This window comes from Doryrhamphus excisus, linkage group LG19 (genome assembly GCF_037039965.1).
Source record: "Doryrhamphus excisus strain RoL-2023G ecotype Guam linkage group LG19, RoL_Dexc_Guam_v1.1, whole genome shotgun sequence".
Lineage (NCBI taxonomy): Eukaryota > Metazoa > Chordata > Actinopteri > Syngnathiformes > Syngnathidae > Doryrhamphus > Doryrhamphus excisus.
In genome coordinates, this window is record NC_136375.1 from 13,936,184 (window position 1) to 13,952,138 (window position 15,955).

Genomic DNA, 15,955 nt, shown 5'->3' on the forward strand with positions numbered 1-15,955 from the left:
AATGAGATGTGATGCATTTTCCATTGTGTGCATTATTTTTGTTATATATTACTTGTACTATATTATATGTTTAGAGCTATTAATGTACTGTATAGCTGTTGTAAGGAACAACATTGCTAGCATTGGTGTGAGCTAGCGACACCATTCTACTAAGATAGTTAGCGATTGTTAAGCTAGCTCCATTCTGTTAGTACACATTAAAAATAAAATAATAATAATAGCACCAAATTTAATTAAAGTGAGGTAACTATGGGCTATCATATTTACTGTAAGGCTGTTTAGAACCGCACTATAGTTTCAATATAATGTGTTTTGGAAGCATGTAAACTGTAGTAATACTCCACCAGGCCGCCATTTTGTCACCACATTGCAGAGACCAATGCCAAATCACAATTATCTGGTTTAAAGACGAAACTCTCAACGAATGCTCATGTTGTAGTTTATGTTTCACATCACTGCGACCATTTATCATTCTTTATTTGAACTTTGATGTCAAAACTGAAGCCGTTGACGGACTCGACAAACCGGAATGAGCATGCGTATTGGCCCTCTGGAGCTGTGGCGCCATGGTGAGGGTATGACGTCACAGCCCCGAGCACCAATGTTGTTTGTGTGTGTGTGTGCTGGCGAGCAGGTAGACAACGAAAAAGAAGACGCCAAGGAAGTTTATGGGTTTTCTTTTTAAATAATGGAGTGAACTTCAGGCGGTTATTTATTATTATTATTTACACCAGTAAGACGAAAAAAAACTCCCGCGTTCCTGGCGGATCTAGCGCCATTGGTGGAAGTAAAGAAGGGGGGAGGAGTGGTTGATACTGTGCATGCGCTTTCTTGGCTCCACGACGTGCACGCACAGCGGGGTCGGTCGATGCGGAGCAGCAGCAGCAGCAGCCCTCGCTTTGGCGTGGCTCTTCGGCCTTTCCCCTTTGCTACTTCTACGATCGACGGATAAAGAGAAATAAAAAGGATAAAGCCGGACGGTGCAACAGTTGTGCCAGGCCCACGTTGGCTGCACCGGAGCAGAGACGTGAGGCGTTTGAGGAAACTGCAACTTTTCCAACTTGGTGAGTGGCGGCCTGCCTGCTTCGCTCGCTCGTTGTCTTTTTTTTCTTTATTTCTTTCCCCAACAACTTCTTGTACTTCCTTCTTTTAAAGCTCGATGTTTTCGGAGTAGAAGCAGTAAATGGAGGGGGTAAACATGGTGGCTGGGAGCCGTTTGATAGCGATTAACACCTTTGGTCAACGGCATCATGTTGGTGTGACTGTGTAGCTCTATGGCGGCGTGCTCGTGCTCACTCCTTTCAACGACGGCTATTCCATTTCAGTCACACTTCACTGACACGTTAACATTTAAACACGATATAAAATACACTTGTGGCCTGCTTGTATTGTTATTGTTTATCGTTCGAGTTTATCACGGGACTATCCGGCCATGTCAGCCATGTCCTCCACGAGTAAAGACACCGAGCTGCTATTGGTCAGTCGCACCCAACAGCTCACACTGTTAGCGGTGTATCAAAGTCCACTTTTCTCGCACTTGACTGGACTACAATAATGGTTAAAAAGCTACTATTAAAAAAAATCCCTATTGTGATGTCATTGTTGGTGAATACTGTTTTGATGGCCGTGACGTAATGTTACGACGATGATATATCAAAATTATCAGTTTTAGGATGCTTACAAATAAAATTAAAAGAGCACGTCTGCACGTCAATCAATCATGATTGACAATCAGAGAGGTAGGACTTGAACAAAATGTATTGTTTGCAGTGGGGTATCCCGCATTGCTTCATACTGACAGCTGTTCCTATTTTTTTGGCCATCTTATGTAGCGATACTAGCCAGTCACAATATTAGGAACACCCCTGAAACGATGCCATGTCAGTCAAACCAAAACACTGATGCCATCAAAGTGTGATATTTTGAGGGGTGTGCAAATGGCGACCCACGGGCCAAATCTGGACCCTTGAATGACATCACACCGCAGTTTAGAATTACATAGAGCATCTTTGACTGGTCACTAACTAAGCAATGGGCTCTTTTTGGAGCCACAGACTGGTTCTTGTTCCCACAGATCTCCATCGGACCGGGGTTCTCTGATTATCTTTAGATAGAGATGATAACATCACTGTTTGATGATGGCAAGCATGAATTAAAATACAGTATCATAGTCTTGCGGCCCGGTGGTTGAATACCCCTGATATAGAGGATCTTTGATTATCATTGTTGCATGAGAGCTTTAAAAACAGCAGAGCAGTCCTGTTTTCATTGAGCATTTTTGACTCACGTTTTTTTTAGTAAGACCTCATAAACAACAATGTGCTCCGGTCGTGTAGAGCAGTGTTGTCCAGCCCTTTTTTGGATCTACAAATCCAAAATTCACAAGAAAAAGATAACATTTGACTAAGTAATGGAGGAGCAATTGGTTGAATTATTTAGATAATGGAGTGTTTTATTTCTTAAATGGACATAGTACATAGTGTAGGTGGTGGTTATGTTTAGGGCTAGAAATACTATATATCTTAAATTGACATAATACATAGTGTAGGTGGTGGTTATGTTTAGGGCTATATATACTATATATCTTAAATGGACATAATACATAGTGTAGGTGGTGGTTATGTTTAGGGCTAGAAATACTATATATCTTAAATGGACATAATACATAGTGTAAGTGGTGGTTATGTTTAGGGCTAGAAATATGATATATCTTAAATGGACATAATACATAGTGTAAGTGGTGGTTATGTTTAGGGCTAAAACAAAAACCTAAGCCACTGGGGGGACCATTAGACCACTAGTCCCCTAGTGTCAGGTAATAATAAATGAACTAACTAAGTCCATGAGAAAAATGGCGCAACCAAACAAGCCACTTTTCCACACAACATAGCGGCTTCAAATACGACGAGTGTCAATGGTGGATAGAGGATCTTAATAGAGGATCTTTGACTAGCATTGTTACATTAGCGCTTTAAAACCAGCAGAGCACTCGTGACATATAGAAAATCTTTGACTAGCGTGGTTGCACACAGATGATCTCATGGATTGTCAGTGACGGATATTAGCATATTAGCATTTGGTGTGGCATGACGTCTGTCGTGTGTTAATGTATCTACTCTTTCCCAAACAGGATGAAGTGATTGCGCTGAGCGGAAGGGGATGCCTGCTACCGACGATGAACCAGGCGGCACCACGGAGGACCAGCACGCGGAGGAGGGGAGTCTGGCGAACACGCCCCCTTCGGGTCCCCTCCCGATCATCCCTTCTTCTACGCCCACTTTTCCCACCGCCGCGACGCCAGCCTTCGGCAGCGAGGCGTCGCTGGAGAGCAAGGCCGTCTCCGTGGCGCACAGCGACGGCGTCATGGCGCTCCATTCCCCCGCCGAGGCCAGCCCGGCCAAGCCCACCGCCTCAGACGGCACGGCGGAGACGGGCCCAGCTATCTCGGCTTCAGACTCCGTGGCGTACGCCGTCACCAGCTTGGTCCGCGTAACGGAATCTACGCCAGATTCCAGTTTTGGTTCTTCTCTCCAGCCGACTGACCATCCCGCCGTCCTGACCCTCCGAGGTGTCAGCGTGACTCTGGAGAACGACCGCGTGTGGAAGCAGTTTTACAGCTGCGGAACCGAGATGATCCTCACCAAACACGGCCGCCGCATGTTCCCTTACTGTCGCTACCGCGTGACGGGTCTGGATCCCAAGCAGCGCTACAGCCTGGCGCTCTCCATTGTTCCAGCAGATGCGTACAGGTACCGCTGGAACTCCTCAAAGTGGGAGGTCGTTGGATTGGTGGAGCCGCAGACAGAGGGTCCGGTGCGGGCCTTCTGCCATCACTACACGCCGTGTCTCGGCTCCGACTTGATGGTGGGGCTGGTGTCCTTCTACAAGGTCAAACTGACCAACAACCCCAGGGACCCGGAGGGTCACCTCATCCTCACGTCCATGCGCCGCTACATTCCCAGGCTGCACATCGTCCCCCTTCTCAACGAGGTCGCACCCACACTGCATCGGCCTCTGGTCATCGGTTCAGAGACCATGACCTTCTCCTTCCCGCAGACAGAATTCAAGGCCGTCACCACTTACCAGAACTTTCTGATCACTCAGCTGAAAATTAACCACAATCCTTTTGCCAAGGGCTTCAGGGAGGACAGGCTCGACCCTCCATCGAGTGAAACGAGGATGCTGCTGCTGAACAGTGAACATCAGCTCTCACAGCCTGAGGAACCAATAGAAGCCGAAGAAGAACCTGTGGAGCAAAGGTATGTTGTTACTTTCCCAAATGTGTTCCTCTTTGTGCCACAGAGGTTTTTCTTGTCGTAATAGCCGGTTAACATGCATACATTTCATTATGGTGTATAGTACACACCCAATAACGGCACCTCTATTACCTCCACAAAGGCGCAGACTGATGCAAGAAACATGTCTGTGGTGTCAGTCTTGATGAAGGTGCAGGTCCGAGGCTTAATGCTCGAATCTCAAACATATTGAATAATTTACCCGGCGTTCATACCAACAGAGATGTTCATTTTAGGGTGTATCGAAATTAAGTGATAAACCTTATTGCAGGCCTGATGGTCTTTAAAGGAAAAGTGCTTCCATCCATTTTTATGTGACACATCAACACGCATATGGTTTCTAACGATACAAAAATAAATAATAATCAATAATAACGTAATAATACAATACTTTGCTAATTTGAAGCATTAGCTGAATGTCCAAAAAAATGGAAAAAGGACATGTTACCATTCATTCATTCATTCATTTTGTACCGCTTTTCCTCACGAGGGTTGTGGGGGGTGCTGGAGCCTATCCCAGCTGTCTTCGGGCGAGAGGCGGGGTACACCCTGGACTGGTGGCCAGCCAATCACAGGGCACATATAGACAAACAACCATTGACACTCACATTCATACCTATGGACAATTTGATGTCGCCAATTAACCTAGCATGTTTTTGGAATGTGGGAGGAAACCGGAGTCCCCGGAGAAAACCCACGCATGCACGGGGAGAACATGCAAACTCCACACAGAGATGGCCGAAGGTGGAATTGAACCCTCGTCTCCTAGCTGTGAGGTCTATGCGCTAACCATGTTACCAGTTATTTTAAAAAAAACAATCTTGATGTTGCTAAATTGACAACAGCGATCCCTCCTGCTACGTGTTGTTGTTCTGTAGCAGAGCAGGTACATGTGAGGCGTGTTAAGAAGCACCAATGCCATCTAGCTGGAACCACGGATGGTCCCGTTATAATGTGTTCACGAGCCAGCGCCAACAGGTAGCGCCACAAACGGATAAAGGAAGATATAGGAAGCAGTGGCCTTTCACACAAGTAATCAATCCTACAACGAGGCCATTAATTGCTGACCTCTGCTGTTGCCTCGTCTCCATAACGAGCACACACACCAGTTCTTGACTACCTGGTGACAGAAGGGGGAATCCAGCCTAATGTTAACGTGTCTTCTTTGGAACTGTCTCACAGCCCTCTGAGCGCCAGGTTCGTGCCCCTCCCTGTCGAGCCCAGCCCCCTCAACCCCGCCCCAAAGGATGAGCATGTCAGCGGGTGCGTGACGGGAGGTCAAGCCCCAGGGGACCTGGTGCTCACACCAAAATGTCCACTTGTGGATGTCAAAGAAGACAAAGAAGGTGTTGATGGTGAGGATGACGATGCACCCCCCTGCAAGCAGCCGCACATGGAAGTCAACCCAAAGACACTGATGTCATCATCATCGTCATCATCGTCATTGTTACCCTCCGCCTGGGAGTCCCTGAAAGAGCCCGGCAGGAGAGGCGGGCACTGGGCGAGAATCCGCCCAGGATGGAAAACGGCCCCCTCCCCCGCAGAGGACCACAGGCCGTCATTGGGCGTGGCTACGCAACCAGAGCTGGACGAAGTGGAGGGCATCACGTTTGTGTCGTTCCACACCAGGGTAAGCCAACCTCTCCGTTCTTTTCTTGCTCCCAAACTAGCCGCCATGTTTTCTTTTTCGTCACGCTTCAAAATCTTGCAATCTTTATTGACACTTTTTTCTCATTAATTTCAAGCATTTGATTTCAAAACATGAAAAGACTGATATATTTCCTCCTTTTCTTGGTCTGTCTTTTCCACGTCACAGGAAGCTCTGGAGCGTCACGTCCGAGCATTTCCTGCCAATCCTGCCTCGACGCCGCCGTCGGATTCCTCAGCAGCTCCCACGCAGTCCATCAAGACCGGTAAGAAGCTCATGAGGACCAAACGTTGCATTTTCTTGATGCATTTTCGGGATGTTTCAGAGGCGCTCGTCCCAGAGACGCTTGAGGAGAGGATATGGCGCCTGGAGGCCATCTTGCTGAAGGACCTCCAAGTTATGAAACACAGACAGGTCATCCACCCCGTCCTCCAGGAGGGTGAGTGGACGCGCGATACCACGATACAATCCTTCAATCTAATCACATCTCAAATACTTCCTGACTTCTGTTCAGTGGGTTTGAAGTTAAGCTCCCTCGACGTCACCAAGCCCATCGACTTGTGTTACCTGGGGGTTCGCCTGCCGCTGCCCCCATCGGAGCTGCCAGGAGGAGACAATGGCGGCACCTCCATGTGCAGTGACGGTAAGTCACGCTCGACACACAATCAAGGAGTAAACGCCATCACTGGGCATTGAACAGTGTGAAAGTGCATGCATGTGTTGTGCTTCCCGTGCAGGCGACGGATTGCCCTTCATCTCCCGAACAGGAAAGACTAGTGACATTACCAAAATAAAGGGTTGGAAAAGCAAGTTAATTCACAGCAAGCATGGTGAGGCTGCCTTTTTGAAGCCTTGCAATGAGTGGCGAGCAAATCTGACCTCAATAGACCTTTTTGTCATGTTCTCAGCCTCCCAGAAGAACCGTTCAGCCTTCTGCAGCAACATGCTGGATGAGTACCTGGAGAGCGAAGAGCAGCAGATCAGCGAGCGCGCCGCCGCCTTCTCCACCAGCCCCGAGGCAGCGTCGGTGGCGTATCAGCTGCCGGAGAAAAGCTCCAGCTACGTGAAAACGCTGGACAGCGTGCTCAAGCAACGCAAGGCCACCTTGGGCGTCAGCAGGCCCTGCCTGCAGTCCTTCAAGCCCCTCCTCTACGCCGCCTTGTTGTCGCCGGCTCCAGGACTAGCCAGACCTGTAGCGGAAGATGGCTGCAGGACTGGGAGCACTGGTTTCGATCCACAAAGGTGACTACTTCAGCCCTTTTTTTTCCACCCGTGTTGTTACTGTCCAGGCTAAATTTAGTATAGAAGTACATTGGACTGGCTAACTAGTTAGCTTGCTATGCTAGCACTGGCCATCTGTTTTGTCCCTGTAGTGATCCCGTAACCTGCGCTGTGTGATAGATTCTATGTAAACATAGAATAATAGTAGTGTAAGAGTAACTATAGGGGTGTTATTTTATGTCCAGAGGGCTCTAACCATGTTAAAGGCAGTACATAGAAAGTCTGACTATGAAACATACTACATTCCTGTTGAATCCTACTTGGCAGAATTGGACTCATCACGGTCAGGTCGGGTACCAATTATCCACCATAAAGGAGGGAGGACTGTACACTGGTTCCTGTGGGATACCAACTCTTGCACTGTGTCCGTGTGTGGACTTTTCTCTACTGAGCTTTTGGTTTGCTCATAAGAAATGAAGCATGAGAGATAAGAATGGTTACCTGACACCTCTTCTATCCTCAGTTCATCCAAGCAGATGTTGCCCATCTCCAGCCCGAGAAGACCCTCGTACGACCCAGAGGTTCAGTCCAAGCTGATGGACATGGAGGCAGATGCCGTCAGCCGGGGATGGGAGAGAACACAGGTGACGTCTAAGAGGATGGCGGCTGCTCTGTCTGTCATGTTGACCAAAAAGGTAGGAAAGAAACGTGTGTATTGTTTGATATTATCTTTTGTGGAGGTGGAATCTTTCATACTGCTCTTGTATCTGGGTGGCCATTGTACATGTCAGCATCCATCATGTCAAGAAACCCGCCAGAAGTGACCTTGAGACCTCACCTGCCCCATCTCCTGTTTTTTGCTCAGGCGCTGCACCGCCAGTCTCAACAGGGATCTCCCCCGCACCCGGACCACAATGCCACGGTGCCGGAATGTGGCCAGGAGTTCTGCAGGCTGGGCTGCGTGTGCCCCAGCCTCCAATACCCCAAAGCGAGCCCTCGCCACTGCCGGCAGCCCCAATGCATGTTGGACTGCGTCTGCTCCCAGCAAAAAACGTTTGAAGCGACTCGGGGTGAGATGATTGCACGTCGTGATCAGTCAGGTGTCGTTTGAAGTCGTTGCTAAATAGCACTGATGAGGTCACAGCATGCCACTGACCCCGGGACAGTGTGCCCTCTAGTGGATGGCAGCCACACAGGCATGACATGGTTTTGAAGAACCTGTTGCACACACATCCAAGTTCCTCAAGTTCCTCGATGTGATTCTGGTGCTATGGCAGGAAATACTAGTCAGTTCTGTAGTGTATTAATGTAGCCTGTAGGGCCGCTTATTGTTTTGATTGCTTGCTCACAACCTTCACACGTATTTTGCTTTTTCTGTTTCCACCAGCAAAGACCAGTAAACTGTGGAATCACAACATTTTCGACAGGGATCTAGAGCCACTGTTTTCTCCGAAAAGCTTCAGTGAGTCCCTTCCGAATACCCCCAGCGCCTCCACTGCTCCTCTGCAGGTACCAAAAAAAGAATCCTTTTTCATTCACCTCATTGCTTTTATTTCATATCAACTGATCACTGAATAAGACATCTACTGCTAGTAGAAAGTGGTGATATTGAAATATAAATATTGATTATTAAACATGATTGCAGATGAAGGAAGAGGACAAGGATCCGGTGTATAAATACTTGGAGAGCTTCTTGACGTGCGCCCGCATACGGCCGTTCGATAGCGAGCCGCCGACTCAGCCCACCATCAAGCCCAAGGGCGTCGCCCCTCCAAGTGGTAGGACTGCCGTGAGTGTTTATGATGAAGCATCTTGGGCTCCAGAGTGTGACTCCTGCATTTGTGTTCCCCCCCGCATTAAACAACAGCCTGCAAACAAGGGCCGATCAAAAAACACATCGAGATCCAGTCGGCATGCTGCTGGGAAAAAGACACCCAGATGGTCCTGGAGGCCCTGTGCCAGCGCATGAGTCAGAACAAGCTGTCCGAGTCGTTCGCCGTGGGACCCTACCACATCCACCCCATCATGAAGATCTTCATAAAGAAGCCCAGCGGAGACGTCCTCACCTACAAGGTGAGTTTGTGCACGTGTAATGACCTCACATTGAGGGCTGCATGTTTTGAATGTGGAAAAAGTAGCATAACATGCTAGGCACATTTAAAATGGAAGCTACCTAACGAATAAATGGAAGTCGCCTTTTTTCTGCCCTATTATGCTCTTTTCGGCCCTTTTGGATTGAGTTGTGGACTCCTATAGAGAAGCTACACACCAAAACGTGCGCAGAAAGCTTTCTAGAGCTTCCAGAATCTGCACCTATTCCAGCTGGATTTCCTTGGCTTTTCAAAATGCTCTCTTCATTTAGTCCACCCCACGCCCACTCCGCTGTGAGGAAGTCCAGCTCACTGTGATGTCACAGCGTGGGGGGTACTGTGAAAGCGAGCATTCTGAACCACCCCAAACCTCTTTCAGGGCTCATGATGGGAGACTTTGGCATGGTTGAACATAAGAATACACTATTCTAACCACATTTATGGGCCCCTTTAAGTCCTTTACATGTCTGCTTGTTTAAATAAAGTTTTTATAAATTTTTAACAAATTTTAAATGGAAAAAGTAGTTATTGGACTGATAATTATCAGGCCGACATGGACTTATGACATCATCTGATAACATTAAAAATAGCCCCAATAACTGATAATTGAAACCAACGCACCCGTATTGTCTGGGTGAACAAATTAAGCGCTTCTTTATTGCGCTTCCCCTGAGCTCACATGTAAACATTGACTTTGGACTATTCTATCAAATGAATGATTTGGTTGTAGATCATGCTGACCTAAGCATCGGAATGAATGTATGTCGCTGTGCGGTCCCCACTGCAGCTACACATCGGTCTCGGGGCAAGAATGTCAGCAGGCAAGAACGACGAGGAGGAGGAGGAGGCTGAAAGCGCTGACAGCTGTGAGGAAGAGCAGGACCTGGTGGAGGTGGAGGACTCCAGGCTGTTCGGAGTCACGCCCTTCCTGACCGGTATGATGCCTGCCGGCGTGATGGTCGCCAGGATGAAACCTGCCAGCGTCCAAGAGCCTGGACTCATAGTGGTTGGTGTGCAAAATTGATTTACAAAGAACAGTACGTGCCTGCTGCTCTCTGCAGTTGAGTAAAAGAGTCCTATTTGTCCTACCTGTTTCTTTACAGGTCAACGGGAAGTCCTACAAACAGGCGCGGCTGTTGCTGGGCAGCGTGGGCTCGCTGCACCCGGCCAACCGGCTGGCGGCGTACGTCACGGGAAGGCTGCAGCCCAGCGTGGACCTCCCTTTGAAAACAGACGCCGGCCCCAAACACGACCCGGCTGCTAAACAGAGCTTAAAGGTCGCCGGGAGACTGCTCCCCCCGGTGGTCTCTCCCAAGAACAGCAGCGACCTGAAGGCGCCCCCACAGAGTACGTGTGCGCCTTGTCTTCATTTTGTGGAGCACTCTTTCAGCAACCTGATGTATCTCCTTCCTTCTCCTCAGTCCGTTTGTTCCAAGCACACAGTGTAAACAAGGAGGCAGAGACGTTGCCACAGCAAGCGCCGACCTCATCGGCGCCAGGCCCCCTCGGCGTCTTAAGGCCCACATGCTCCCCCGTCTCTCTCACCGTGTCGCCCTCTCTGAAAACCCCCAGCTTCCTGAGCCAGAGTGGGACCTACTCCTTCAGGATCTGCCCTCCGTCCAAACCGGGCCAGAGAGACCAGAAGCAGCAGGGCATCTCCTTGCCGGGGGGCTTCACCCTCATTCAGCTGCCAAAGCTGGACGCTGCGCCGACGGGGTCCCAAACAGTGGGGGCAGACAAAACCCTTAACGGGGCGGTGGAGCCAGGGGAGGTGACGGAGGCCGTTAAAGGAACGCCTTCAAAGATGGAGGAAGTCGTACTGATTTCTTCTTCCTCCGAAGATGAAGGCTCCGTCTCGGACTCTTCTGACTTAAGCGACGTGAGTGAGACTTTGTGCTATGACTCGGCATGTGCTTCACAACATACATATGACGTGCTGCCATGAACCAGTAGCGTGCACAACTATGGGCTGCGTGGTGTTGCAGTGGTTGGCATGGAGGCTACACAGTCAGGAAATGGGAAGACCTGGGTTGGATTCCCTGCTTGGGCATCTCTATGTGGAGTGAGCATGTTCTACATTCATGCAGGTGGCAGCGCAGTAGGGGTGCATGTTTTGATCACGCTTTCACCTTTTCATGTGCAGCGCTTCAGGAAGAGAAGAGTTCCCTAATGTTTTTATATGTTGTCATAGTGCTGTGAAAACAACGTATCTGCGTTCTTTCCCCAGGAGAACATCTCCGTGGACATTGAGACGGTGGAGGAGGCCAAACAGCAGAAGGCCATCGCCAGGTTGAAGGAAATGGCCAAGGAGTCAGACGGCAGCCCGTTCCTTCCGTATGTCTTCCTGAAGCAGAGGATTTGAGTTCACCTTTTTGCCCGTCTTGAGTTTGACATCTCGTTTCTCTTCCAGTCTTCACTCCGCTGCTGGAGATGCGTGGTTCAACAAGCAGGTGTGGCATTTTAAACGGCGGAGAGCATTTTCCTGTCTATTCTACATGCGGCGTCTTTCCTTACTTTTTTTGGATGTTGATGCCGCTTTACTCACTCAGGAACGCAAAGACGACGAGGACAACACCGGCTGCCTCCTGAACAAGAAGCGAAAGCAGCACACGGTGTTGGAGAGGCAGCGCCGCTTGGAGCAGCGAGGCCTCTTCGACAGGCTCCAGGACATCCTGGAAAAACAGGCGGCCTCCAGACTGCACCTTCTCACCATGGTCAGTTTCACACCACAGCTATAAGCCTTACCTATATGTCTGCTATATTGGGTAATAGGAGTTGAAGGGTAACTATAGGGGTGTTGGTTTTTATCTAGAGGTCTCTAATAATGTTGAAAAGCCTATTTAGTAAACAGGTTTTTATGCCTCGCGTGTCTCTTTTTGTGTCTACTATATTGGATAATAGGAGTGTAAAGGTGACTATAGGGCTGTTATTTCATGTCTACAGGGCTCTAATCACAATATAAAAGCACATTTAGAAGGTAGTAAACAGTTTTTTTGATGCCCTGTGTGTCTACTTTTCAAATTTTAGGAGTGTAAAGGTGACTATAGGGCTGTTATTTCATGTCTAGAGGGCTCTAATCACAATATAAAAGCACATTTAGAAGGTAGTAAACAGTTTTTTTTGATGCCCTGTTTGTCTACTTTTCAAATTTTAGGAGTGTAAAGGTGACTATAGGGCTGTTATTTCATGTCTAGAGGGCTCTAATCACAATATAAAAGCACATTCAGAAGGTAGTAAACAGTTTTTTTGATGCCCTTTGTGTCTACTTTTCAAATTTTAGGAGTGTAAAGGTGCCTATAGGGGTGTTATTTCATGTCTAGAGGGCTCTAATCACAATATAAAAGCACATTTAGAAGGTAGTAAACAGTTTTTTTGATGCCCTGTGTCCACTTTTCAAATTTTAGGAGTGTAAAGGTGACTATAGGGGTGTTGTTTCACACCTAAAGGTTTCTAATAATGTTACAAACCGTATTAAATTATTGTAACCTGTTTTTTATTTTTAAACTATGAAATTATTGCATTTATGAGTAAGGAATTCTACTTTGTGGAAATGTGCTTGTCACGGGCAGCCCTGGAACGACTTATCTGCCGCAGTAAAGGAGGGATGACTGTAATTAAAAGAAATGTTTGTGATAGTAAATCTGTGAATATGCCGTCCTGTGGCTGCAGGCTACAAATGAGATCCACATGCTGACCACCATGTCCAACTGCCTGCTGGAGACCAAGAAGGAGCTGGCTCGGGTCCAGGCTCTCCACTTGAAGAAGCTGTCTTCCTTGTCTGGTGCGTTTGTGCTGCTTTTATTCCACTTTGGCATCTGAGGCTGACTCTCATGTCCCCCCAGAGTGCAAACTAACCTCCACATCAACCTGAAATGTTTTGTTTTCTCTTTTTTTTTTGTTAAGGGAAGTCTGAGGAACGGATCCAACGCAACCTGAAAATCCTCTTCAAGAGGTTGAGGGACAAAGGCAGCTCCAAGCCATCGGAGCCACAGTCCACAGCTCATCTCCTCAAACCGGTACCCAAAACGGAGCGGCCGCCCACACCGCCGGCTCCAGTCCTCCCACCAGCAGCAACCACCCAGCCCAAACTGGAGACCACGGCGACCATTCCACCAGCACCAACCACCCGGCCCGAGCAGCCCCGGCCCCCAGTCCCACTGGTGCCCCCAACCCCACCCTTAAGCGTACCAGTGTCCCAGCCTCACCCCCCTTTAGTTCCGCCTCTAGCAAGCCTTCCCTCCCCGCCAGGCCAAAGTGATGCCCAGCCACCACTTCCCTCTGACCCCCCGAAGCCACCCTCTCCTCCCCAGGCGCCATCGGATCCTCCTCCTTCTAACGTGAACGTGACTCCACCCACGCAGCCTTTATCCCTGCCTCTGATTCGCTCCAAAACCGGCAGACTCATCCTTCCCTCGTGTCTGAAACCACGTAAGTTTCCTCCTTGTGGTGCCCACCGCCGCTTCATATAAATATGGACATATTACACATGCACCATACCGATACCACCGATATCAGCGTTTTAGATCTACTTTATGATGGGAGTGTAGTGTAGCACAGCTGGAGCTAGTAGCTGTGGATGAAACATCATGACATGACTACTACCAGGAGAAGCAGAGTATAGAAGGGGAGGAGCCACCTGCTGTGGCCCAGCAAGGTGCACTGTATTCAGGTACACGCTCCGAGCAGCCCCTTGTGATGCCATGGAGGTGTGGCACTTTTGCAGCGCTTGATGAGGTATTGTTGTGTGGTCCGTGGAGTTTTAGTCTCCTCATGGCGGAACAATTGGCACAACGTCCTCCCTCTTGAAGCTAATGTTTGTTGTTCCATATGAGCGCCGGGGAAGTTAGGGTTAGGCTGGAGGTACAAGGAGCGCTTGATTTTCTCACCCACACAGTATGGGTAATCTTGCGTCATTGAAAGGCTTTTTTAAATGACTGGTTGTTAGTATGATGATAATTCAGTGCCATAATTATTGTATGACCCTAGCAAGTATTATCATATTTATACAATTTTTTAATGTCCTCTGCTGGAATAGATGCCATACCTCATTGGAACAAATAATAGTTTATAATCTGTGTTGTCAGTGCTAGCTTTGTTGGGGGCGTCATTGTGTCATTTGCATAATTGCCTCAGTGTTTGTGTGTGGACGGGCTAAAGTGAGCTTTTTGATTTGTTTCATAAGAAATGCTTAATTGATGTAAATGATGAAAAATGTCTAGAAATAAGGTAAGACCTGCCCCCCCCAGTAGAAGCACCTGAGTCAATGTGTATTTGTTGTCATGTGTGGTTTTTTTTGTGTTGGCAGCTGCCCAAGGCGTGTACACGCTCATGTTCAGGAACCCCACCCAGGAAGGAGAGCTCCTCAGCATCCGGACATCCAGTGTGACCCCTGACAAGAACCAGGACCAGGTCTCCCCGGCGGACTCTGCAAGGCCTCAGGGCCAGTCCTCGCTGAACGTCTCACCTGGCGGCGTCGCATCAGACAGCGGGGAACCCGGCATGAAAATGCACGCTGAGAAGCGGCGTCCACTGGAGACAGATCCCGACCCGTCCGTCGCACGACGGCCCCGAGGCCGACCCCCGAAGTACACCAGGATCCCACAGGGTAAACGTCCCAGGGGGAGACCTCGGAAGAAGCTGCTGGCGGCCGGACACGGGGAGGACGACTTCACCCCCGTGACCCCAGACTCCTCCGGAGATGGCAGCGGGTCACGGCCAAGAACCCGGGCCTCACTGGGTAAGGACTTCCCCAGCGCCAAGAGACGGTCCTGGATAGACGTGGAGATGGAGCTGGAGCCCGAATCCGAGTCGGACTGAGTCTGCTCGGTTGGGATGACTACACTGGGAATGCAGGTCACTAACTGGTGCGTGTGTGAATGAATGAATGAATGAATGAATGAAGGACCAGGGTCACTGTGAAACACTTAATGCTGCTTAGTTAGCGTGCAGACCGCTCTTACTTAATCAGGTACATCAATTAACCTGCTGAATGTTTGCATCGTGGATGATTGAGCCCTCACACACACACACACACCCTTATTCTTGCAGGTAAAAGCTACATGAGTTTAAGGTGACATTCCAGAAATTCCTATAAATACTGTATTTGCTTTTAAAGTCCACCTGTCGTTAAAATACACTGGATTGTTCATGAATGTGGAACAACTGTCTTTTACCAATGATCTTTTGCTTTTCTTTCGATGTGCCGGGAGACATCAAACCTGTTGAGGAATCATTTGACAAACTGTAACGCAAAAAGCCATCTATGTATGTACCTAACGAAATGGAATATTGTACACCTTTTTTTGGCTGTGATTGTCACTGCTCAGCTCCTGTTGCCTCGTCAATAAATAGACAAACAACAAGGGCTGTTACATTAAGAATTGGATTGGGATTGATCATCGTTGGAGTGAATTTGTTATCATTACGTGAAGATACGCTCCTGTTTTAGGAGCAGAAAGATGACTGACAGGACACAATCTGTATGTATGAACATCTCCAAATATGCCGAAAAATCTGTTGACGTGTTTTTCATTAATGCAATGCTACCCAAAAAAGCAACTCCCCAAAAACATGTTAGCATGTTAGCTTCAGTGGCCACTCCAAATTGTCCATAGGTATGAATGTGGGTGGGAATGGTTGTTTGTCTATATGTGACCTGCCATGGGCTGGCCACCAGTGGGATAGGCTCCAGCATCCCCCTG

The 15,955-nt window shown here is 48.5% G+C and overlaps 1 protein-coding gene across 2 annotated transcripts; it reads left to right on the forward strand.

The window, feature by feature from the left end:
* The first annotated feature begins 608 nt into the window (after positions 1 to 608).
* On the forward strand, positions 609 to 15,659 carry mgab (MAX dimerization protein MGA b). 2 transcript variants are annotated; one of them, XM_078798791.1, is made up of 22 exons: positions 609 to 1,064; positions 3,131 to 4,259; positions 5,478 to 5,925; positions 6,112 to 6,208; positions 6,269 to 6,382; positions 6,458 to 6,586; positions 6,681 to 6,740; positions 6,852 to 7,185; positions 7,688 to 7,859; positions 8,030 to 8,234; positions 8,552 to 8,673; positions 8,810 to 8,942; positions 9,032 to 9,237; positions 10,042 to 10,260; positions 10,358 to 10,601; positions 10,676 to 11,133; positions 11,482 to 11,588; positions 11,665 to 11,704; positions 11,804 to 11,968; positions 12,924 to 13,035; positions 13,158 to 13,682; positions 14,560 to 15,659. In XM_078798791.1, the coding sequence occupies exons 2-22, from the start codon at positions 3,160 to 3,162 to the stop codon at positions 15,069 to 15,071; spliced, it is 5,502 nt and encodes a 1,833-aa protein (XP_078654917.1). In that variant the 5' UTR covers positions 609 to 1,064; positions 3,131 to 3,159; the 3' UTR covers positions 15,072 to 15,659. The 2 variants fall into 2 exon arrangements, with proteins under 2 accessions (XP_078654917.1, XP_057912930.2); XM_058056947.2 differs by having other exon boundaries at positions 610 to 1,064; positions 6,681 to 6,773.
* Positions 15,660 to 15,955: the final 296 nt, after the last annotated feature.